The following is a 25,551-nucleotide window of genomic DNA, read 5'->3' as shown; positions in this document are numbered from 1 at the left end:
AACGTTTTGCTCACTATTTTTGGCCTTTTTCTATTCAATTTTACAGTGGCTAAAAGTCTTCACTATGATGTTAAAAGAGTGGCCTTAGTGCCCCATTTTCTCAAAGTTTCCAAAAGACAAGAACCACCCACTTTTCTTCTAGTAATTTTTCTTTTGTGAATCTATTCTAGCACCTTTCATTAATATTTCTTTTGAGTGCTAACCTTTCTTTCTTAAACTTTAATTTCTTGTCTTCTTGGATTTATTAGTTTTGTCATAATTAAATTCCTTTTGCAAAACCTTTATTTTTTTTTACCTTTTTATTTGTTTTATTCCTTGTTTCTTCTTGCACAATTTCGGTTTTGGTTACTTTGTGTGGTGTAGGTTTTCTTTGTGAGGTGAAGACCCAAAGGGAGATAGAAGTCTAGAGTGGTATCCAAAAAGAAAGGAGAGAAACATCTTGGGAGGAAGCTTTGATTTGATTGTAACTTTTTTGGCTTTGTAATCTTTTTTTTTTCTCTTATAACTCACGGCCTTGTTAGGTGTCTTGGGGTATTCTTTGGTTCTCAATCCCATCTCCTAACAAGAACCTTTATTTCTTAGTAAATTTCATTTTTAGTTGGTTGGAGGAACCAAATTTCTTCTAACTTAATCATTAGGCCGCATAAGTAGTTTATTTGTTTTCTTTAATTGTGATAGTTTAGTATGTGTCAACTTTAATTTAAACTTTAGTTCCCTTTGAGAAATTTGGTTCAAGAGTGCCTAAGGTAAACTTTGGCTAGGAAAGATTTGGTATTTAAGAAATACATTGTGATTTACCTCCCTTTCCTGGAAGTGAACTTCAATGTCTTTTGCCTCCTTAAGTCTCTTAAGGAACTTTATTTGAAATTTAAGTATTTGTTTGTTACATTGCATCTTTTTCAAAACCTTTAAGGATGTCTAAGACTAATTCCTATGAAATTGTAAGCGACTCTAGTAAGGATGTAAAACCCACTTTGAAAAATTTAGCAAAAGAGATAAAGTCACTTAAAATTTGGCAAAGGCAATAAACTCTTCTCAAAGATAAAGAAAGAATTGAAAGAGAAGAGTATATTGCTAAGTTGGAAGAAGAACTTAGAGTCCTTAATGAGAAACAAGAAAAAGCCTAAGAGGAAATAAAGAGAAGTAGGAGTCATACAAGGAGGAGTTCTAAAACTTCAACTCAACTCACACACCATGAGGTAGATAGTAGGCTTGCAAAGCAATACTATGAACCACACCCACATAGAATTCATGATAGAGAGCACACTCCAAGAGAGGTTAGAGTAGACCTCCCCATTTCCATGGTAAAAAAGATGTTAAGGCATACTTAGATTGGGAGATGAAAGTTGAACAACTCTTTGAGTGCCATCAAGTGAGTGAGGAGAGAAAGGTCACATTGGCCACATTGAGTTTCCAAAGGAATGCCATGTATTGGTGGACCTCCCTTGTGAGAGAGATAAGACTCTCTAGTTTTCTCCAAGTCACCTATTGCAATGACTTGAAAAGTGCCATGAGAAGAATGCACATTCCCTCATACTATCATTGGGAGCTAATGGACAAACTCCAAAGACTCCAACAAAGAGACATGAGTATTTAGAGCTATAGGCAAAAAATGAAGCTCTACATATTGAGGGCGAAAATTAGGGAGGAAAAAGAGACCACCATCTCTAGATTTCTAAGTGGGCTTAATCTTGAGATTAGGGATAGAGTGAAATTTTTGCCCCACCAAGACTTAAATGACTTGGTACAAATTTGCATTAAGGTAGAGCAACAAGTTTTAAGAAAAGGTTTTAAAGTTTTCCACTCTAACTCTAGTGTTAAGAAAGACTACAAGAGGGGGGGGGGGGGGGGGGTAAGCAAGTGGTAGAAGAAGAACTCTCTAGGAATCTAAGGAGGCAGAAGAGAGAAGAAAAAGAAAAAGAGAGGCCAAGGGTGGGAACATCATCTCACATTTGCACCAGTGAAATTAAGTGTTTCAAGTGTCTTTCTAGAGGTCACATTGCATCACAATGCCCCACCAAAAAGACCACGATCTTAAGGGGTATTGATGTATATAGTAGCCAAGATAAAGAAAGTAAGAGTGAGAGAAGTGATGCAAAGAAACAAGAAGAAAGCGCAAGTGAGGATGCCCATCCTTGTGAGGGAGAACTTCTTATGATAAAAAAGGTTCTCCATAATCAACTTAGTTCACAAGAGCACACACAAAAAGATAACATCTTCCACACTAGATGTAAAATCTTAGACAAAACATGTTCCCTTGTTGTGGATAGTGGCTCATGTTCAAATTGTTATAGCTCTAGGTTGGTTAACAAGCTTGGATTAGCTATTTTTCCTCATCCTAATCTTATAAACTTCAATGAATCAATGAGGATAAGGAATTGGAAGTTAATCAACAAGTGATGATTAAGCTATCCATAGGGAATTATGATAGTGTTCTATGTGATATAATACCTATGGATGCTTGACACATTTTATTGGGAAGACCTTGGCTTTTTGATAGAAAATCTCTACATAATGGTCACACCAATGAAATAACCATCACTCACAATAAAAAGAAGTTTGTACTTCATCCTCTCACACCTTCTCAAGTGGAAGAGGATCAAGCACAAATGACAAAGAAAATAGAGAAAGAAAGATAAAAAGAAGGTAAAAAGAAAATAAAAGACACCTTTTGTTCTAAGTGTCAAAGCATGATTCATAAGTCTCAAGAATGCCCCCAACAAGAAAATTATGATGTTAAGGGCCAAAAGCTTGTGTAAAAGTGTAAAGGTCTCCTTGCCATCTACCTCTAGAAGCATGACAAGAAAAAACCCAAAGCATCCTTGTGTGGGAAATAAAATTTCAAGAAAAATGCTCCTACTTTCCAAGACCTTAATCATTCATTTGATTTATGGTGTATCCTTATTGGGAGCTATATCCTTCATATGCTCACTATTATAAAACTTGTTCTAACTTTTGTTATAAAATGTGTATTTGACCTTGGTGGAAAAATAAGGAAGAATTGAAGATTATAAAGAAAAGGAAGTTGCCAGCCCATGTTGAAGATTTGAACGAAAATTCATTTCAAAAGGGCGGGGATGATGACATACCCCTTGTCATAACCTAGCACATTCATGAAGAGTTGGAGGCATCTATGGAAGATGGACCTAGACTCCTTCTCTTGGACCATCTTAAGTCATCATGAAGATTTAATAGAGTAAAAATAATTTTGGGCCTTGTATTTTGGGCCAAGTAGTCTAGATTTTATTTGGGTTTTGTATTTTGGGCCAACTAGTCTAGATTTTATTTGGGCTTTGTATTATAGGCCTAGTAGTATAGGATTTCAATTGGGTTTTGTATTTTAGGCCAAGTATAATAGGATTTTGACCAAACAAGTAAACAAAAGGCAAAGACCCAAAGTTGACTATGCTTGGACATCCAAAATGGGTGTATCGACCAAGGAGTCAAGATTCTGGCTAAGCTTGGAAGACAAGGGAGAAAGATTTTGTCCATGGCATGTGGAGACTTCCCATTGGAGAGTTTTCCTCCTAGTTAGTGGCCATGTGTCACTCTAGGAATGGAGAGTTTTTCCATAGGTAGTTGCCACATGTCACTCTCTCATTTGAGAGGATTTTTGCCACTTGTCTCCTTCTTATTGAAGAGGATTTCTCCTTGCTCTCCAAGCCAACGAAGGTGGCTATTTTAGGTTAAAGATGAAATTATGTGCTCATGGAAATTGTTCTCACCAGAAAAATTGTTTCACTTAAACACACAAGTGTATAAGAGGTCACTCATTCACTCTACTATCACAATGTCACATGAATTAACTTTGCCTTTCATTTAATCACAATCAAACTCATTCACAAGTAAGTGTCATCACAAGGACTTTTCAATGGCTTATAATGTGGCAGGGCTAACAAGAAAATTGGTTTTTCTAGATTACAAAATCCTTGAGTCAAGTGAATCATCTAAGAAAAACCATTCTTCCTTCTTCCCAACTTTCTTTTGCATTGAGCCTTTCTCTTTTTCTTTCTTTTCTTCCTTTTTCTTTTGATTTTCACATGCTTAGATCTTGGCTCAATGCTTGTTATTTTCCCTTTCTAGACTCTCCAACAACCCCAAACTTGAACATTTATCAATACCACTACACATCTTCAATTCAACTCAAGATAAAGCTTTTTCAAAAGGGTTTTCAAATCATGTTCAAGGCTAATGGTTCAAAGGATAGAACACGTAGTGTTCTCTTTTAATGGGCTAGAATCATGCATTTTGACTAAAGAGGGTTACCAACACATGGCCCTGATCATATGACACATACAAGCAAGTGATTCAATCATAGAAAACCTGGGCAAAGTCATTCATGCTTTCAATGTGATAGCATTCAATCAAAACTCTGAATCTCAAAACCTCACACATAGGCTTATTTAACCATTCCACATACACATTCTGCTTAGCATCATAATCACAATCACAACATCATGCATTTCTTCACAAAGCTTGTGAACCACCTGTATCTCCGCATATAATGTGCACATTCTCAACATCAATCAATATCAAAGCATCATCAAACATTAATTATCACACAAAAGTCATAAGCAAACCATCATAACAAACAAAGTTTCAAATTGAGTACATCAAACCCTATTCTACAAACAGAAGCAAATGAGTTCAATAGATTTAAAACAAAAGATAGAAAAGATCCTGCTCTAGTGCTGATATCATCCATCAATAAATGCTATCTCAGCTCCTCATTAGCCTGTGTCGTCATCTGTGTCTTCCTCCTCTTCATCATCCTCAGCATCTTCAAATGTGTCCTCATCATCATCATATCATCATCCTCCATAGCCAAAGCTTTAGCTGCTCCAGCTCTAGTGCCTTGGGCGTGCTCCTCTAGCCATGCCACCACGTTATGAAACTCATCCATGGTCCACCTGTGTGCTGGGGGTGTATCATACATCCCAATGATCATCTCAGTTGTGGCCACCTGCCCTCTGTGGATGGATTGCATCTGGGCATCTATAAGAGACATGTACATGTCCCTCATCTGAAATGGTTCTGCCTCATGAGTCTCTGCAGATGCCTGACTTTGTGTTGGTCCTCTGCCTCTATGAGGACGACGTGGTGGAACTGGATGAGCTGCCTCCTCATCTCCGCAGTATTGTCTGTAGTAGGCCTCATCAATAGCTTTTCTCGGCCTCTCAAATGATGGGGCAGAAGTATTCACCTAGCTACCTCACACAGGTGCGTAATCAAGGAGGGATGTCCCAAAGGTGCCTTGCTGTTCATAGTGTTGGCACACACCTGTATCTCATTGCCTATCACCTGGCCAATGTTAATGCTCATATCTCTGATCACACAGTATAGAAGAAGTGTCCTGCTGACAATGATGTCTGAAACATGGGAGCATGGCTGAATGTTGGCATAAGAGAATGTCATCCAATACTTTGCTAAAGGAGTTAAATCAGTCCTCCTAATGTTCACCACTGCATCATTTTTGTTCCTCTGGAAGTGTCCTCCAGGTACACATTAGGACACTCTCCACATCATCAAAATCAGTTCCTTTTTCCATGCAGAGAACAAACTGACACTGCTCACCAACCCATTTAGTATCTAAAAATCTGTTGATAGAGTCAGGATCATAATGAATGGTGTGGCCTCTAACATAGCTCAAGTAGTCTTCATCAGGATGATTACCCAACCTCCTTGGGTTTGTGTAAAATTCTTTTACCATTGCTATGTTAGCTGGTGCAGGGTATGTGGCTAATCTCGAATTCCTGCTCACCAATTGCTCTCCAAATTGTGGAGCAAAATTTGGAATCAGTCCAGCTTTCCTTTCCATTTGGAGCCTCCTATCTTGGACAATCTTGAAGTGCTTCTCATGCTTGCGAGAAAGGAACTTGCTAGAATGGGTGTGTTCTGGTTCCCTATCCTTCCTCTTGGAAGCAGCAGTCTTGAATCTCTTGGTTGAGGAGGAGGTCATCCCTACATCAAACACAATTCATAAAACCAAAAAACATGTTGTTACTCATTAGTAAACCACAAACAACACCCCAAAACCATGCCAAACCACCGCTGAGGGCAAACAGAGCCCCTCAACGCAACCTGCACATCCAACTAGCAAGCAAAAGAGCCATAAAAGCAACTCTGCCAGAATCGTGCTCAGGGGAAATTTCCGCTGAGGGGGGATCTGTAGATTTTTCAAAACCTCTTTTTGAAGTCCTATTCTTCACCCACATGCAATCTTCTTAGTTACAGACCCAAATCAAGCATTTTAATTAGTTCAAACAACAATTAATTCATCAAATCATGCATAAAAATCAAAATCCCTAAAGAGTTATGCATAAACTACTATGTTCATATAAATTCATGCTTTCAAGAACCCTGTAATTAAAATTGCTTGAACTTACTTGGGTGGAGATGCTAGATGAATGAAAAATGCTTTAGGAATTTGAAGAAAACAGCCCCCAATTGCAGTGCTCTCACTAAACCCCAAACTTGAATGGAACCCTAGTGAGAAAGTGAGTGAAAGTGAGATTTTGTAAAGGGGGAAGAGGGAAAAGAGGAGAGAACTCTTAGAAAAATGCTTGAGAGTATGTGTGAAGAGGTAGATCTGAAAATAGAAGCAAAATCACACCCTAGGATATAAAAATACCCTAATGGGCCCTACTCTCGCTGAGCCCAAATGGACCAAACAGTAAAACCCCAAGACTGCAGTGTTACCGCTCAGCGGAAATTACCGCTCAGCGGCATTTGCGTGACTTGCTCTCCTTCTTCCTAGCTTGCCCTAGGTGTCCTATACTCATCCCTCTTACTCACTCCAAGCATTTAATCTGTTACCTCACTCAAACATTCAATCCCTATCATGCAACTAAAGCATAATCAAAACAAACAAACAAACAAAAATAAAGTCAATCAACTGGGTTGCCTCCCAAGTAGCGCTTGTTTAACGTCACGAGCCTGACCCAAAATCCACCAACACCCATCAATAGGTGCAAACCTTTCTTACTAACACCCATCAGTGGGTGTAACAAATCTAGTATCCTTCAGTAAATACTTAACCACCTAGCATCCATCAGTAGATGCTATAACCAAAAGTCTCAACATACAAAAATGTCCAAAGTTTATAAAATTACATTAACCAAAAATAAAAACTAAAGAAATCAATGTTTTTAAATCACTGGGATGCCTCCCTGCAAGCGCTCTTTTAACGTCACTAGCTTGACCTAGTAAAGTTCAAGTTCCACCTTTAATGTTGGTGTTCATCTTTTTGTCATCACACCAACTCATCAACTGCTTCTGGTCTACCTCTTTGACTCTTCTTGAATATGGGGATTCTATCTCTATCACTCCATTCTCTTTATAGTCTTTCACAACCCATAACTTGTTCTTGAATCTTACATGTTTACCAAATTTGGGTTGTGCTTGCATCAAGTCATCATGAACCGTCCTTCCTTTGCCATCTTTTTCTTCTTCCCTAACCTGTGACAAGAAACAATTTTTACCTTTGAAGTACGGGTTTGCATCTTTAGAGCTAGTCATGGGTACATCTTGACATCTAGCTTTATGACTAGCCTCTTCCTTTTGCATCTGCTACTCTTCTTTGAAGACATCAACAACCACCCTTTCTTCTTGATCCTAAAGCACTATCATTCTTTCATCTAAATCAATGATGACCTTGGCCGTTTTCATAAACGGTCTTCCAAGAATAACAGGAATCCTTGCATCCTCCATCACCACAAAGTCCACCAAGAATTGTAATTTGCCTACACAAACCATAACATCTTCCACTACACCATAAGGCTTCTTTGAAGATCCATCCGCTATTAGCAAATTCATCTTTGTTGGCTTAACTTTAAGATCTCCAATTCGCTCAAGTATAGATAAAGGCATCAAATTGACACTTGACCCTAAATCAAGTAGGGCTTTCCTTATCCTTTCCTTTCATATAATGCAAGGAATGGTAAAACTTCCTAGTTCTTTACAGCTTTGTACTCATTAATCACCTCATCTATATATATCTTTTTCTTTTGGAGATTTGATTGATATGATTTACCTGAGCTGAAAATTGTTGCCATTTTTCATTCACAAGTAGATCAACATCCATTTGATTGAAGATATCTTTACAATGCCCATATTGTCTCTCTTTCTCTATTCTCTCACAATCTTTTGGATAAGGAAGAATTTTTTCAATTTTTTTCTCTTGTCTCTTCTCTTCTTTCTCTTTACTCTCATCCTCTCCTTTTCTCTCTACTCTCTCTTCTTTTTCTTCTTTTCTCTCATACTCAACTTTTTCAACATCCACACTCACTAAAACTTTACACTCTTCCTTAGGGTTAACCTCAGTATTAGCCCCAAAATTCTTATCAGGCATATCTTCCAACTTTTTAGCTATTTGGCCTACTTGCATATCCAAGTTTCTAATGGCCGCTTCAGTGCTCTTGTGGTTGGAAATAGTTACCTGCATAAATTGTTGAAGAGTTTCTTCCAACTTTGTTGATCTTTCATTGAGTGTAGACACTTGTTGCCATAATGATGGTTGTGTTGTGGCCTATTGAATTGCCCAGCTTGTCCAGTTTGTCCTTGACCTTGATCCATGCTTGGGTGAGGTTTCCACCCTTTGTTGTAATTACCTTGGCAGTATGGAAATTGATTGGCCATGAAATTTACATCTTCCAAGGCCTCCACTGGAAAAGCGCATTGACCATTGATATGGTCATCACCACATAATTCACACATTTGTTGAACCTGTGCAACTCCCTTTAGCTCCTTTGGCAATTGTGTAAGTGTGTTTGTTAAATTCTCCAACTGTTGAGTTATGATTTATTCTGAGCGAGCAAGGCATCACTGGATTGCAATTTTAGAACCCCTTTCTGTTGAATTGGAGTTCCTCTTTCACTGTGCAACTCGTTATCATTAGTAGCCATATTCTCTATCAACTCGGTTGCTTCCTCTGGAGTATTCCATTTAATATTACCTCCAGCTGAGACATCTAACATCAATTTGGTTTGTGAACCAAGACCTCCAAGGAAAAGTAGGACTACTGTTGCTTCATCAAAGCCATGCGTGGGAGTCTTTCTCAACAAACTTTTATACCGATCCCATGCTTGACCTAATGTCTCCTGCATGCCTTTTCTGAAAGAAGATATCTCTTGCTTCCATTTGTTGACTTTAGATTATGGGAAGTACTTGTTTAAAAACTTTGCAACCATAGCTTCCCACTCAGTGAAACTATCCTCTGGAAAAGAGTTCAACCATAGCTTAGCATTGCCTCCCAATGAGAAAGGAAACAAACTAAGCTTGATTGCTTCATCCGGCACCCCATTAATCTTTACAGTGTCGCAAATTTCATTGAAGGTAGTGAGATGCTCATATGGACTTTCATGCGATAGCCCATTAAATTGGTTGCTCTTGACCAACTGTATCAACGCCAGTTTCATCTCCATGTTTGCAGCATTGACCCTTGGCCTTGCTATACTGTTAAAATGTTGAGGGCCAACCATAGTGGTGTAATCTGCAAGAGTGCGTCTAACATTATTCTTCTCTACCATATTTTCAGTGCTTTGGTTAAACCTTTGTGGTGAAGGTTGTAAAAGTGTTTCTGGAGGAGGGAATAGTTCTCTAGATGTACGGATTCTTCTCGTCCGTCTACTCTCGTCCAAGCCTTCAAGAAGAGGTTATGAACTTTTCTTGCTTCTAGTCCGAATTGCTTCCTGCATACACAAGAAGACAAGTTCCTAGAAACAATTGTTAGCATAAAAAGATAGAAAAGGTAAATAAAAAGATAGAACATAGAAAGATAGAAAAGATAAAACAAATAAAATCAAAAAGACAAAAAGATAAAAACAAAAACAAAAAGATAAAAAGAAAGAAAGAAAAATCTAAAATATAAAAAAAAATACAAATCAAGTCAAAGTTAATCAATAATCACACAAATACACTAGTTAAACCACGAGTCCCCAGCAACGGCGCCAAAAACTTGTTAGACCCTCGACAAGTGTAACCGAATCGTATCAAGTAATAAAACTGGTAAGACCAAGTATCGTTCTCCCAAAGGACTCACGGCCTAGACAATTATGTGATTTGTTGATTATCTAAGACTTGTGACCAAAATATTGTAGGTTTAAATGTAAAATACTGAAAAGTAAATATGAATGCATGTATTGATCAATGGGCAAGAAGAGACAAAACACGTGGTTTGAAATATATGAATGAATATGTTGTTGGGGTTTATCAATTTCATCCTATCCACTCTCATGTATTCTAGAATTCATCTTTCTTCATTAATTGTTAATGCCACTTTCTAAATTATCTTAAATCCGATGTCGCGGCAAAGAAAGCCTAATCATAATCACTAGTTTACAATGTCTTGTCTTCCTAACAATCACTCATGCATTATAAAGAACAGAAGCTTAAAGGCAACCAACTATCATACTCCTATGTCTAGGTTTATACTACTATTGGGAGAGATTTCCCAGATCTAGATTTCTCCGTATGAGTCCATATCGACAAAATCAATAATCATGACATCGAATGAGTTAAACATTGCATGCTTAGAGCAAAGATGAAAAATCCTAACAATTAATGACAGAAAACATGTATCTTTAAAAGATCTTGAAGAACATATTTAATACATGAGAGCTTCAAAGGATTACATTGATTCCCCAACAACAATAAAGGTTTAGTTCACCATATTCATGGTGAAACTAGATGAAATACAATGAAAGAGTGAAAGATAAAACCCTGGAAAGGTGAGAAAGGAGCTGTAGCATCCAAAATCCTCCTCCAAGAGGTGAAAGAGTGTGTTTTTGCTTTGTTCCAGCCAAAGATCATTGACCTAGGTTAACTAAAACCTTATATAATATTCTAAAAATTACAGAAAAGTAAGCCCAAGCCCATAAGAATGCCGCTCAACGGTAAGTGCGTGACTGCTATTTTGCCCCTTAGCTACAGTTTTGCTCCTCAACGGTGACTACGGGTCTTCAAAGTGCCACTCAACGCCATTTACCGCTGAATCCAACTCTTAGCTTCTTTTATGCACTTTTTCTTCCTTTTCTGAATCCAACTCTTAGCTCCTTCACTTCTTTCACTCAATTGATCTTTAAAACCTGCAAAAACAAGGAAATCAAGCATAAAACCTGTTCAACTCTCTTATTTCCAAAACATCAACAAAAACATGATTCCAAGCTAGTTTCTAAGTCATAAAGGTTGTCTTTAAGGTCAAATTTAAGGATAAAAATAACCGTTTTTCAACTGTTATCACCCATACATGGCGATGAAATTCCTAGCTGAGAACGGCTTAAACATCATTACCTTAAATAGTAGTAATAGGTTGACACGCCTACGTGTTACACTAATTTGACACGGTCCACGTCAGCTTTTTTTAAAAAAAATTGCAAAGTGATGGAGGGTAAATGTGGAAAAACACCTACTAGGGTTTGTTTCTTGTTTGGGTTCACAATCGAAATCCCCATTTAGGTTTTCTTTCAAAACCCGATTTCCATCACTCTTAATTGCTTCCCATTTCTGTGTTTGAGGCACTTCAGTGGTTTGTTGTGGAGGATTTCGGTTGGTTAAAAGAAAGCATGTATCTTAAAGAAGATTTTGAAGAACAAATTCAATACATGAGAGTTTAAGAAGGTTACATCTTTCCCAACAACAATAAGGGTTAGCCCTCCATCGTCATGGAAGAACTAGATGAATAATGGAATGAAAGAATGAAAGAGATAGAAAAATCATAGAAAGAGAAGAGGAGAGCCGTTACCATCTCCAAATCTACCCCCAAGGGGTGAAAAGTGTTTATGTGCTTAAGCCATCAAGAGATACTAACCCTAGGAAGAGTAAAGCCTTATATGGACTTCTAAATATTACAGAAAAGTAAGCCCAAGCCCATAAGAATAACAGAAAACAGGTCCAAGCCCAAAATAGATCATAAAAATTACAGAAAATTGGCCCAAAGCACAATAAAGTGGCGCTCAGCGGTAATTACCGCTCATCGGTAAGTGCGTTTCTTCTATTTTGCCCTTCAGCTGTAGTTATGCCCCTTAGCGATGACTGCGGGTCTTCAGAGTGCCGCTCAACGGTAATTGGCGTTGAGCGGTACTTGCGGCTTTTCTTTTATGCACATTTTCTTCATTTTCTGAATCCAACTTCTGCCTACTTCACTTCTTTCACTTAATTCATCTTAGAACCTGCAAAAACAAGGAAAACTAAGCGTAAAACCCATCCAACTCTCTTATTTCAAAAACATAAGCAAAAGCATGATTCCAAGCTAGTTTCTAAGTCATAAAGGGTGTTTTTAATATCAAAATTAAGTATAAAAATATCGGTTTTTCAACTGTTATCACAACCCAAACTTGAAACTTTGCTTGTCCTCAAGCAAAACAAAACCTGGTTTTAATTAAATAATGATACTACAATGGTCTAGCACACTAAAAAGCATTTTTCTTTTAGGACAAGTAAATCACTCATGAATGCTCATCATAGAAAGATCAGTCAAGACATAATGGTGCTTTATCCAATCAAGCTTCAACTATGGTGCTCACATAAACAAGACATACATAACCGATGCAAACCTCATGAATAATCAACAACCAAGCAAGAATGTTATCATAAAATGTATGGAACAATTCCTCACCAAAGACAGTGTTTCACTCAAGCACTCAAAAGTGTATCACTCAAGCACTCAAAAGTGTATAGTGAGGTGACACTCTTACACTCTACCATCACAATGTCACATGAATCAACTTTGCCTTTCATTTAAACACATATCAAACACACTTACAAGCAAGTTATCATCACAAGGGCTTTTCAAGGCTTGTATTGAGGCTGGGCTAAGAAGAAAATTGGTTTTTCTAGACAACGAAATTCCTCGACTTAAGAGAGTGCATAATTCATTCATTCACATTAACAATAATCTCTCTTTCTCCTTTTTTATGTGAGAAACCAATATTCAACTCATTCCCAAACTTTACTTGCATTGAGCTTGACCTTTTCTTTTCTTTCTTTTCTTCTCTTTTGCTTTTTGCTTTTGCCCAATGCTCTTTAATGAATTTCACAAAGTTTTTATCGGTTTCTCACCACCCCAAACTTGCACCATTCTCTATTACCACAAAAAATATTCTACTTAACTCAAGGTAAGAATTTCAAAAGGGGTTTTTCCACTTTTCAAATTTAGGCTCAAGGTGCAAAGGTTAGAGAAAACATTGATCTTTATTAGGTTCACCTATAAACATTGGCTCTAAGGGAGAAGAAAAAACATGGCCTTGATCATTTGTAACAAGCAAGCAAGTGGTTCAATCATAGAAAATTAGGAAAAGTCAATCATGCTTCCAAAGCAATAACACTCAATCAATCAAAAACTCTGGAGCCTAATCTCTCACAGGTTAACTCAAGTTCCACAATTTGATAAACATCTTGCCCAACATATTAATCATGCATCTGTTTTTTTAACAAAACTATGAGCAACCACCATCTATGCTTAAAACGCCTCAACAATCATTAACTCAACATGCATCATAGAACAATAGAACAAACATAAGAATATTACTCATCACAAACAATTTACCACATCATACCAAACCATTGCAGCACAACTCATTAAACCAAGTATATAAGCAAAAATAAAACAAAATTGAAATAAAATAAAGCAAAAACATAAAAATCCTGATCCAGCAGCATCCATCAGTAGATGTTGTCAATAACATCCATCAACAGATGTCTAGTTGCATAACATCCATCAGTAAATGCTCTCTTATCTGAATCTTCCTGCATCCATTAGTAGATGCAGATCCTTCTCATCAGCATCCATCAGTAGATGCTAATCTTTCTCCTCTTCATCGACATCCATCAGTAGACGCCATCAGTAGACGCCTTCAGTAGCATCCATCAGTAGGCGCTATCATTCATCACCCGCATCATAGCAGCATCCATCAGTAGATGCTGTCATTCCTGCAAAGTAAATTCAAATCCAAAAGAAAAAGTCAGAAATTGGGTTGCCTCCCAATAAGCGCTTGTTTAACGTCACGAGCCTAACCCAAAATCCTCCAGCATCCTTCAGTAGACGCATATCTTTATCACCAACACCCATCAGTAGGTGTATACAAACATAGTATCCTTCAGTAGATGCAAATCCTTTTCATCAACACTCATCAATAAGTGTCTGATATCATAGTATCCTTCAGTAGATACTCAATCACCTGGCATCCATCAGTAGATGCTGTGCTTCTTCTCTTGATGATCTTGTGCTCCTAGTACAGATTTTCAAATTTGATCCTGTAGACACTAAAGAACATTGCACTAGAGCACCCAATTAACACAAAAGATAAAAAAAATAAAAAGATGAAAATTGGCCCAAAGCTCAATAAAGTGGCGCTCAGCGGTAAATGCGTTTCTTCTATTTTGCCCCTCAGTTGTAGTGTTGCCCCTCAGCGATGACTGTGGGTCTTCAGAGTGCCGCTCAGCGTTAATTGGCGTTGACCGATACTTGCGGCTCTTCTTTTATGCACATTTTCTTCATTTTCTGAATCCAACTTCTGCGTACTTCACTTCTTTCACTCAATTCATCTTAGAACCTGCAAAAACAAGGAAAACCAAGCATAAAACCCATCCAACTCCCTTATTTTAAAAACATAAGCAAAAGCATGATTCCAAGCTAGTTTCTAAGTCATAAAGGGTGTTTTTAATATCAAAATTAAGTATAAAAATAACGGTTTTTCAACCGTTATCACTTTGCTGGTGACGTGTTTTATTAGTACTCTTTGAGAGTTTTCTGTAGGAGCTTCATGTGTGGTGCGACAGGAAGCACACTAGTAAAAAGGTTGAGACTTTTGAGTTTGATTTTGACCCCGTAAATTGAGGCGTAATACGGGGTTCATTTCGTTAAAAATTGGGGAGCTTTAGAAAGTGACTGATATTTTTTCATCTAAGAACTTCACTGGCCGAGGTGGGTTTGGGTTGCTTTATAATGAAACCTTGGCTGATGCGAAATTTAGATTGACCCAAAATAAATTGGAAATAGTTATAATATATATAGTTAAAATTTTAAATTTCATTTAGAGAAGTTAATTTCATATTTTATGTTTAGGTATTATTGATTAACATTATGAGCAGCCATGATTCCACTAGATTATATTTCAATGGTAGTATGAAGTTTACAGAAGTTGAATGTAATTTGTGTTAGTGTGTTTCCATCTTGATTGTGCCTCATTCTCAGATAAATTGCCCATGCTCTTCCCTTTGTTGTCCCCCAGTTAAAAGACAACAACATATGGTGTACAAACATAATTTTAAGAACAAAATCATGTGTTAACTTTGCAAAAAAGAGACATTCACATCTCAAAATCATGTGGACAGCACAATGCATGTCCACGAAGCATTTTCCTAAAACAAACTTTATGCATGCATTAGTTGAGTAATGAGCTGTAGTAAGTGGTTATGTTGTTAGTCCTATTTGGTTATTTGTAAATCGGGTTTTGTACAACAGTAGAAGATTTTATATTTAATGAGACAATGAGACCCTTAGAAACAATGAGACCCTTCAATACATAAAAAAGGTTTGTATAACAGGAACAAAATCTTAGTTGTAATTGAATAACAACGTTAACTTTGGAATAAACCTTTTCATTTTGAAAAGCATAGATGAGCTATGTGAAATTTATGGTGAAGCGTATATGATAGGGGATGAAAAGGATTAAGCCTAGGCAAGGGAACACAAAGCAATGGATGAGCCCTTGAAAGAGTTAACCCATGTTTGTCTTCCATGTCAACAGTCTCATTTTGTCCTTTAACCTTCCATTCAAAGCATTGAATCATAGGATCATGGTTGGCCTGTACAACCTGCAAAGCCAGTGAGGTTCCAGGACAACCTCTTTTTCCACTCCCAAATGAAATCAAATGAAAATATTGTCCCCTCACATCTAACGGGTTCTTACCACTTCCCTCTTGATTAAGAAACCTATATGGTATAAACTCAAGTGGGTTCTCCTAGTGGTTGGGATCCTTACCAATAGCCCACACATTAACAAACAACTGAGTCTTTGGTGGAATCCTCAGCGTTTCTTTGACTATAGGTTCTCCTAGTCTGATTCTTCTACTAATCTACCACTTCCAATCACACCATCAATGTCTTGGCTTGCTCTGTCCATCACATCTGAACGGTTGATCAACTCAGTCAGAGCCCATATGATTGTCAAGGCTGCAGTGCCTATTCCTGCCATAAATACATCCTGCAAAATTTATACAAGTACATCATCAGTTTTCTCATGTTCCACAAATTTTGGATCCAACACAAAAATTTCTTCAAATTGAAATCAACCAAATTTTAGCCACAGAAAGTGGACTTACCAAGATGAAGGCCTTTATGTTCTCTTTTGTCAATTTTATGTCAGAGTTCTCATCTTCATGTATGTCCAATTACACATGAAGTAGATCCTTGATTTGATCATCATCTCTTCCTCTTCCCACAAGAACCAAACGAAATCCAACACATTAAAGTTCTCTGTAAGAAGGACAGTGTCTTGCACCAAGTTCCTCACCTCTTCAGGTTCACTGTCATCTTGATTGAAAGTAAAGTGATGACAGAGTTTTGGATTAAAAATGATTTGATGATTATAAAAGGCATATCTGAATTGAAAAGCTGACCAACCACTTTATTATTACACTTTCCATATTGTTTGTGGTATGGTAGTTTGATCTGCACCATAAGTCGTGTATATAGTTGGTAGTGTTTTAATATTACAGTTCCACTATATGCATGCATTAGTTGAGTAAGGAGATGCAGTAACTGGTTATCTTGTTAGTCGGATGTGGTTATTTGTAAATCGGGTTTTGTACAACTGTAGAAGTTTTTATATTGAATATCAATGTTCACATTTTTTGGTGCAGTAAGTGGTGATATGGTCAGTTATGCATGCATTAGTTAGATACATTGTATTTTTTGGTACAGTAAGTGGTCAATATTCAAATTTTAATATCACAGGTCCACTTTATGCATGCATTAGTTAGATACATTGTATTTAACCAATTTATTAATTTGAACATGTGACTGTCAAGTGAGATACATAGTATTATACAATTAATTTTATTTTGTTTTGATAAATTTGCAGGATATAGTTATATGGACAAAGAAGTTAGTGAAATGGTAAGTATGGTTAAATTTTAATAATTTAATATTGAATATGCACATTGTTGTATTCAATTAAGTAACATATGGTTTGATTTATACCTGCAGGCCTCACTTAGAGTTAGGCATCGAGTCCAGACACAACATATAGTTCAAGTGAACGGTTGCCTGTCATCCTTTCAAAAGGAACGTTTAAAGTCGACACCTTTCAAGTGGTTGGTGGATATGGTTGACAATATGGTTATTTCTAGCCCTATTCTTATAGAGTTAATTATTAGGTGGGACATGGTTCATAAGGTGTTTAGGATTAGGGAGAATTTAGTGCCTTTTAGAGTTGATGAAGTTTGTTTTTTTTTAGGTTTACCTAATGTTGGTGAGAGTGTTGATTTAGAGAATGATGTTGGTGGCATTGTCAATGACTTGTTTAAGGATGAGGACATCACAATTTTAAGTATAATGGAAAAGATGACGCATAAGACATTTAAATCCAAAAAAAGTGTTGACATGTTTTGTAGGTTGTATATTTTGTTAGGTTTTGGAGCATTTTATTTTCCTAGAAATAGTAATGTGATAAATAGTGTCCCTTTTAGTAAACTAGATGACATTAATAATCTAAATATATACAACTCGGGTGATGTTGTACATGGTTTGATAGTAAGTAGTTTGAATCGGGCATGCGATAAATACAATCGCAGATCTTACCACGAAGTTATACAGATAGTTGGGTGTGCAACAGTTTTGCAGGTATGTTTATACATTCATTTATTTAAATGTTAGGAAATAAATGATGATATTTTTTGAAAGAGTTATAACTGTTGTGATGAACTTTACAGTTGTGGGTTGTTGAACACATCCGTTTGTATTATGTTGGTGGAAAGTGTATTTATCCCCGATTTCTTCATTGGGTTGTTATTAAAGATAAAAGGAAAAGAATCAAATTAACTTTTCAAAAAACAGAAGTAATTCCATATTTTTTTATATAATCCTTAGATTTGTTGTGTTATTTACTTAATATGATTTATTAGCATTGGTAAAATTCTATTTTGTTTTGAAGATATTGTGGGAATGCAACTTGTCTGAAGAGCAATTAGATAATGATGAAATAAAGGAATCACAAACTTACGGTGGGAAAAGTAATCCTGAGTCAAATGATGAGAACTTAGAGTTTGCTAGAGTTGTGGAAGAGGATAAAGTGTTGAGGAGAAGAGCTGATAAGCATGCAAAACGACTTGATGAGTTAGAAATGAAAATAAGACGTCTTCAAGAAGAGGTTCTCAATGAAATGCCATCTTTTAATGATGGTATGGAGGGATCATCCACAGATGACAAAACGAATGATTTAGCTATTGTCAATTTTGTGGATGTGGGTATAGAGGGAACTTCCAGACATGAGAACATTGATTTTGGAAGTGCTTACACCACCTACACTTCATTGCTTTCTAATGATGGTGGTGTGTAAGTTATACATAACACAATGGTTACAAAAATAAATTAAATGATGTATAAATGTTTTTATAATTAAAATTTATGATGAATTTGTTTTGTATATAGAGCGCTTGTGGAGGTGTCTAACAACATCTTAACTAGAGGAGACTTGCAATGCTTTTGACCTCGTGCAAAAATTGATAACATCGTAAGTTCAAATACCCGAAAAATTGAAATCGTTGTTTGTATCGGTTGGTTATTACGATATCCAAGAGACAATTTTTTTTGTAATACCATGTAAGTAGTCAGGTAAAAGCGTTGTGTACAAGTACTATGTGAGGAGTATATAGAATGGTTAGGATTCAAAATATCTACATTATTTTATATTAATGAAATATAAATGTGAAAAGGATATTCAATGATTGGTTATGAACTTTTGGTGTAGGTTATGTTGTTTGCGACTGCGATGACTGTGTACAATCAATTGCATAAATCAGGAATGATTACTCGATGTTGTTTCAATCCATTTTTTGCGGTACGTTAATTATTCATTGATGTTTCACCTTACTGAAGTACACATGTTAAAACTAATGTTATTGATTCAATTTTTGTAGACAATGATCATTGAAAGAATGAAGATTTCTAAAAAAAAGAGAGAATTATTGCAAGCAACAGATTACCATCATTTCTTCCAACCTCAAAGTTCTTCATTGAATCATTTGTTAATTTCTGAATTTGTAAGTACTTCAACCTATACCTTTATCATAACATGTCTTGTTCATTATATTGATCTTTGTGGTTGTGGTTCTTTAGTTGTTTGTGCCCACTGTGGGTGATGACCATTGGTGGTGCTATTGTGTCAATTGCCAATCAAGGGAATTGTTCATTTTATATTTTCTTGGTCATAAGAAGCAGACCAGATATGCTATTGATAAGGCTATGGTAAGAGAAGTTGTTTTGTAGTCTTGTTCTTTTGATGAAAGTATTATTTTAGAGTAAAAACTTTACAATAATATTGAATGTGTTGAATACAAATTTGTAAGGTTGGTTGTTTGCAAGAGTTATTCAATATGATTGATAATGAAACAAATTGTAAGGAGCGACAATTGAAGGTCATTAAAGAAGATTTGTCAATCCAACCAAATACGTTAGTGACCTTATCCATAACCAATGTATTGGGTTGTCTCATATATGTAATCTTTCTAATATTAGTTTAATGTGTAGGCATGATTATGGTTTGTTGGTGATGAAATATATGAAGTTATGGGACAACCAACCTAAATTTGATGGCAAAAAAATGCCCGATTACACAACGGTTGGTCTTCTTTAAGTATATGTTTGTATTATTTTATATGGTTTATGATAAGAGGTTATTAATTGTAATATTTCACAACTGTAATATCAATGCAGGAGCAATTACAACTTATTCGACAACAAACAATTTGTGATTGGGTATTACATGAAGGAAATCTTCACAGAAGTACAATAATGTGGAATGCTATAACAAATGAAGAAGTCATGAAGTAGGACAACATGAAGAATTTCAAGACACTAAAGAAGGGATAGAACTTGTAATGAAGTTGGTGGAATATGATAGAATATGATACAATTTTTGTTATTGTTTTTGAAGTTCTTTAGTATGTATAATATACAATCACAAATTGCATTACTTATGTACTACTACCACCAATGTACAATGTAGTTGCAGCATGTGTGAATGAAAAGGTTTAAATGACCAATATCCATTTTGTGTACATAAGTTATTAAGTAAATTAGCAGAACATATAGTGTACATAAGTTATTGAGCAAATGACCATATAAAACTGAACATATAACCACTTAATGTACAAATTTGTTTTTAACATTTAAATTGAATTTGAACACTTGTATTGTTGTAGATAACCAATTCAGTAATTAACCGAATAAAGTTGTCCATATACCCACTTACTGTATCAGAAATAACCACATAGGTCCAACAACATAACCAATTACTACAACCACAAATGTGATAAAAATGTGTCGTCAAGAACTACTACATTTCATGTATATAACCAATTTCTTAGTACACAACATACCCTTCATTTCAGAAGAACTTAGTGAAACAAAGTAATACGATCGTTGAAATTGAAGTAAAGGGTTTTTTTTCTTCTGTACATAATAACAGTAACAAATAACCACAAAACAGTTAATACATAACCACTTACTGGACCATTATTTCTTTTGGACTCAGTTGTGGCATTTGTCCCTGATTGTTTTGGGCTGCTTATAATTATTTGGTATAAGCATTGTACTTTGTTGTTTAATCATTCTATTATGGTTTAAGACTTATTGAACTGCAACATTGGATGAGAATTGATTTCATATTAGTCATTTTGTAAGTTGTACAGAACTACGTTCATATATAACCACATAATGAAGAAGGAATAACCAGGTACTGCACCAATTTATGAAATTTTGTTTTTCAGCAAATGAACATCATATAAAACTTATAACATAACGAACATTACATAAGCACTTAATGCAACAACAAATTGATCAAGCTAACTTTAGTAGTCCACAAATTTTACTACATAACACATCCATGTAATCACACACAATATTCGACAACAAACAAGAACGATAAATCTGAAATACAAGGAAGCAAATTATGAAAGTTTTGAAGTTGTTGCATTTTCATTGTTCTTCTTTCATCCACTGCCTTCAGGTTTGTCGTTGTGAAGAGGTGGAATCAATTTGGATAGGCTGTCATCAACAGAGCATGTTGGAGGCTTGTTGGTATCAATTGGTATTGATAGACGTACTAGGTCATCAGTTGGGCAGCAAATATCACTTCCAAAAACCTGCACAATCCGAGACTATCATTCAAAGTCATAAAAAAGTTCACGATATATATGACAGTACAATACAAAACTGTTCAAAAAAATCTTTACCTTAACAATATTCCTCAGAGTTATGTTAAGATAATATGTTCCGCGTATTGGTGAAAAAATTGCAACCTGTTCAAACATTATTGGTTGACTCCATATATTGATGTGGGAATATAAGGTCAATAGCTAATTATTTATGAAAATAAAATATACTTACATCTTATAGGATTATCACACTTCCAACTTTTAAGTGTACACCTATTTCAGGATTATCAATGGCCTTGTGGTGAACACTTGCTTTTATAGTCCCTATTGGATCCTATTAAGAAAGAGGATCATTTTCCACAATAATATTTGAAGATGGTAGTTAAAGTAAATATGCATCAACCAACCCGAATTGTTATTTTCATGTCACCCAGTCCGTTATGTTCACAAGCTTTAACAAGACATCACAACAAAGACACCTTACAAGTTCCTCTTAATGAATCAAGGGTTGAGATATGTTCAACCTCATGTTTAACCAACAATCTTGAAATGAAATTATTATTTCGATAATCTTCCTAAAATAGCAAATTACAAAAAGTTTATCAACATCAACTCCCAATTAGGGTACTTACCATGGATGTCAATGACTTTTTCAGCCCATAACAAGCATTGGAAGTGAAGTCACAATCAAAACTAGCTTTACCTATGTTAGTAAAAAATTCTTGTGTTGGAATGTTTTCATTCACTTGCCGGTTAAGCATAGCTGCCTCAATGACACCAGCAGGGCCCAGGATGACACTGTTATTAGAATTGCAATGGCGAATAAACCATCAAGACCACTTTCATCAATATCAAGTTGTTCACATGGCTCCATTGGGTTCTGTTGTTGTTGACAAAAACAAAATTGAAGAAAAAATTAAGTTAAACAAACTAAAATGATGTATTCCCTAAGCAAAGTATTGGATTACCGAGAACGAAATGTAACCACAACATTATAGCATATGGTTGTCTATCATTCGGTTCCGCCCTCTGCACCGTTCGGTCCCCCCTTTCTACCTTTCGGTCCCCCTAGGTACCATTTGATTCCGTTGTTGTATACCGTTCGGGTTGTATCTTACACCCCTATGACCCTAAATCCTATGACGTATGCATGAGAAAAACACAAAATTGAAGAGGAACTGAACATAAACTAAGTAAATGGATGTTTGAGGTAAGCAAACAATTGGTATTGTTTGCAACAAAAGTAACCCTAACAATTGGGGGAAATTTCAAAATCGGGGATACAACAACGAAGGTCTGTGTTGTTCTTCACAAAATTAAAAAATGAAGAGGATGTGGACATAACCAAATAAAATCCATAAGCAAAGAATTAGTTGGGGTGAAGGAAATGAAACCTTAATTGGGCATACCTTGAAGCGCGGATATTGTGCCTCCCTTCCTGTGAAATGTTTAGTATTCCCACCCAACCATAGTTTTCAACAAGAGAATTTTGCAATTAAATAAATGCCCCTATGAAGCATTAATTATGATTTCTTGTGATAGAAGTCATGCAATGACGGTCCGTTTAATGCCTCTGCCAAAACTTAATGAACCACACATTTTTTTCGTTTTAGGATTGGAATGAAAGGTAGTGAGAATGTTGTTTCCAACACAATGAAGTTCTTACCCAACCATAAACCACAATATTGGTAGGAGACGAGATGACTGAATGAGGAGAGCTCATACTCATTTATTGAAGTGCATTAATCTCAACAACCATTGCAGTTTTATTAAATAGGTAAGTTATTACAACTTTCTATTCAAAGTCAAAAACATTTAGAGTTGCCCAGAAGGTTGTTCACATTATTTATTGTTGGGAATGATATTTGTCATCTTCCTTGTATTTTTGATATTGTTCTCAATGTGATGTTTGAATTTATACCCCCTTTTAATTCATAGAGATTGGACAATGGTGTGTAATGTTTAGTGTGACAAAAATCATTGCACAGTATACGTTTGAAAAGATTTAACGGTACAGTAAATGGCTGTTTCCTCATTGGTATGTGGTTATTTGTTAAACTGGTTATGTACATATAGAAAAATTATTTACTTAAATTTATGAAGGACGATATTAATTAGTCCAGTAATTGACAATAAAAGGTGTATTCAATTAATGTGGTTAAACAAACTACATGGACATTATACATGCATATTCGGATGATATTGACATTGATGAGCAACATTTAATGGTACAGTAAATAGTTATTTTCTCATTTGTATCTGGTTATTTCCTCAAATGATTATGTACATGTACAAGATTGATGAAGTTGAATAGTAAGGATGACATTCATTAGTCCACTTTTTAGTAATATTTATTGTATTCCATTAATGTAGAAAAAATAGGTAGATGGAGGACATATAAATACATCTTCGAAAGAAATTGACATTGATGAACAAGTATGTGGTTATTTATTTAAATGGTTATGGACATATACAAAATTCATTTTCTTGAATATGAATGACCATATTAATTAGTGCAGTAAGTAGTAATCATTTTTCTATTGATTAAATGTAGGAAACTCAGGAACATGGAGCATACAAATACATCTTTGGATGATATTCAAATTGATGAACAACAAGAAAACCAAGAGAAGAATTAAATGAAAACAATGTTCAACCTCTCTCAATCGCTCCAACAATTGGAATTGTTTTTGAAATTGTTAATGAAGTGAAGTTATTTTATAAACAATATGCAATATCAAAGGGTTTTGGAATTCGTACAAGGAGTTCAAGGAAGAACAACAAGAACGAATTATGTTACTTCATGATGGTGTGTTCTGGGGCTGGAAAATATGTTTCCCCCATTTAGAATCAAATGATTGGACGTCCAACATGTGCTAATGATTGTTCAACTCGAATGATTGTATCAAAAAGAGATGATATGTGGTACATTTCAGGATTTGATGATGACATAGTCATGATCTTAGTCCAACAAAGTCCAGATTGTTCTAAGGCAATAAAAGAATTAATCTCAACGTCAAAACAAATCTAGACTTGAATGCCGAAGCAGGAGTTAGGATTAACAAGAGTTTTCGGTCCTTGGTTTGTGCAACAGGAGGTTATGAGAACATGGAGTTTTTCGAACACGATGTTAGAAATTATATGGCCAAACAAAGAAGAGCCTTATCAAAAGATGGTGATGCTAAGACACTCTTCCATGAGAGAATTAAATAAGGATTTTTTTTACGACATTGATGTGGATGACGACAACCGCATACTTAATGTGTTTTGAGTTGATGCACGAAGAAGGGCAGCTTGTGAGTATTTTGGTGATGTCATATCTTTTGACACAACATACTTAACGAATAAGTACGACATGCCATTTTCTCCTTTCATTGTTGTCAACCATCATCGCCAATCTATATTGTTAGGTTGTGGTTTGTTATGTTCAGAGGACACAAATTCATTTGTTTGACTATTTAATTCATGGCTTTGGTGCATGTCCAATAGACCACCCGAAGGAATTGTTACGAATCAGTGCAAAGCAATGAAGAAAGCCATAGAACTAGTGTTTCCTAACACTCGTCATAGGTAGTGCTTGTGGAATATAACGAGAAAAATACCTGAGAAGTTACAAGGTTATGCAGTTTACAAAGATATCAAGCGCCGACTTAAGCAAGTTGTGTACAATTTTGATTCAGTTGATAGTTTTGTTTATGGATGGGAGAGGATGATAACAACCTTTTTACTTCACACCAATGAATGACTTTCGTCACTTTACGAAAAACGACGTAGGTGGGTTCCTTGTTACTTGAGAAACAGTTTTTGGGCTGGCATGTCAACAACTCAAAGAAGCGAGAGCATGAATGCATTCTTTGATGGATATATTAACTCACGCACTACTCTTCAAGAATTTGTTAAACAATACGAAAATGCACTACAACACAAGACAAAGAAAGAGACCCAAGCTGACTTCACGTCATTAAACACAACTCTTGCATGTGGTTCACAATCACTCATAGAGCGGCAATTCCAAAAGCATTACACACATGCTAAGTTTACAGAAATACAATCAAAATTTAGAGGTAAAATTAATTGTTTCGATGATGGCGTTGTTGTAGAAGATAATTAGTCACTGTACAAGGTCATGGAGGACTTCATTCATAATGAAATAAGGGAAGAGAGGGCATTCATGGT

General features: G+C 35.8%; 1 protein-coding gene and 2 pseudogenes across 1 annotated transcript; 2 read left to right on the top strand and 1 right to left on the bottom strand.

Annotated features, from left to right (window-relative positions):
• The first annotated feature begins 914 nt into the window (after positions 1–914).
• Positions 915–5,163, top strand: LOC148195652 (uncharacterized; annotated as a pseudogene).
• A 2,049-nt stretch (positions 5,164–7,212) lies between these two features.
• Positions 7,213–8,350, bottom strand: LOC148195651 (uncharacterized; annotated as a pseudogene).
• An 8,742-nt stretch (positions 8,351–17,092) lies between these two features.
• On the top strand, positions 17,093–18,707 carry LOC148195650 (uncharacterized). The gene is made up of 5 exons (XM_088094121.1): positions 17,093–17,116; positions 17,207–17,842; positions 17,932–18,057; positions 18,153–18,553; positions 18,650–18,707. The coding sequence occupies exons 1-5, from the start codon at positions 17,093–17,095 to the stop codon at positions 18,705–18,707; spliced, it is 1,245 nt and encodes a 414-aa protein (XP_087950247.1).
• The last annotated feature ends 6,844 nt before the right edge of the window (positions 18,708–25,551 follow it).

The sequence above is a fragment of the Vigna umbellata genome, chromosome 7 (assembly GCF_029865625.1).
Source record: "Vigna umbellata cultivar VRB3 chromosome 7, Vumbellata_1.0, whole genome shotgun sequence".
In the NCBI taxonomy this organism is placed as follows: domain Eukaryota; kingdom Viridiplantae; phylum Streptophyta; class Magnoliopsida; order Fabales; family Fabaceae; genus Vigna; species Vigna umbellata.
This window is presented reverse-complemented; position numbering and strand designations above follow the sequence as displayed.

Bases quoted from the DNA above. Each gene is read 5' to 3' on its own strand.
- LOC148195650 (XM_088094121.1), top strand. From the start codon at position 17,093: ATGGACAAAGAAGTTAGTGAAATG. The intron at 18,058-18,152 runs GTAATTCCATAT...TTTGTTTTGAAG, and splicing joins TAACTTTTCAAAAAACAGAA to ATATTGTGGGAATGCAACTT. The intron at 18,554-18,649 runs GTAAGTTATACA...TTTTGTATATAG, and splicing joins CTTTCTAATGATGGTGGTGT to AGCGCTTGTGGAGGTGTCTA.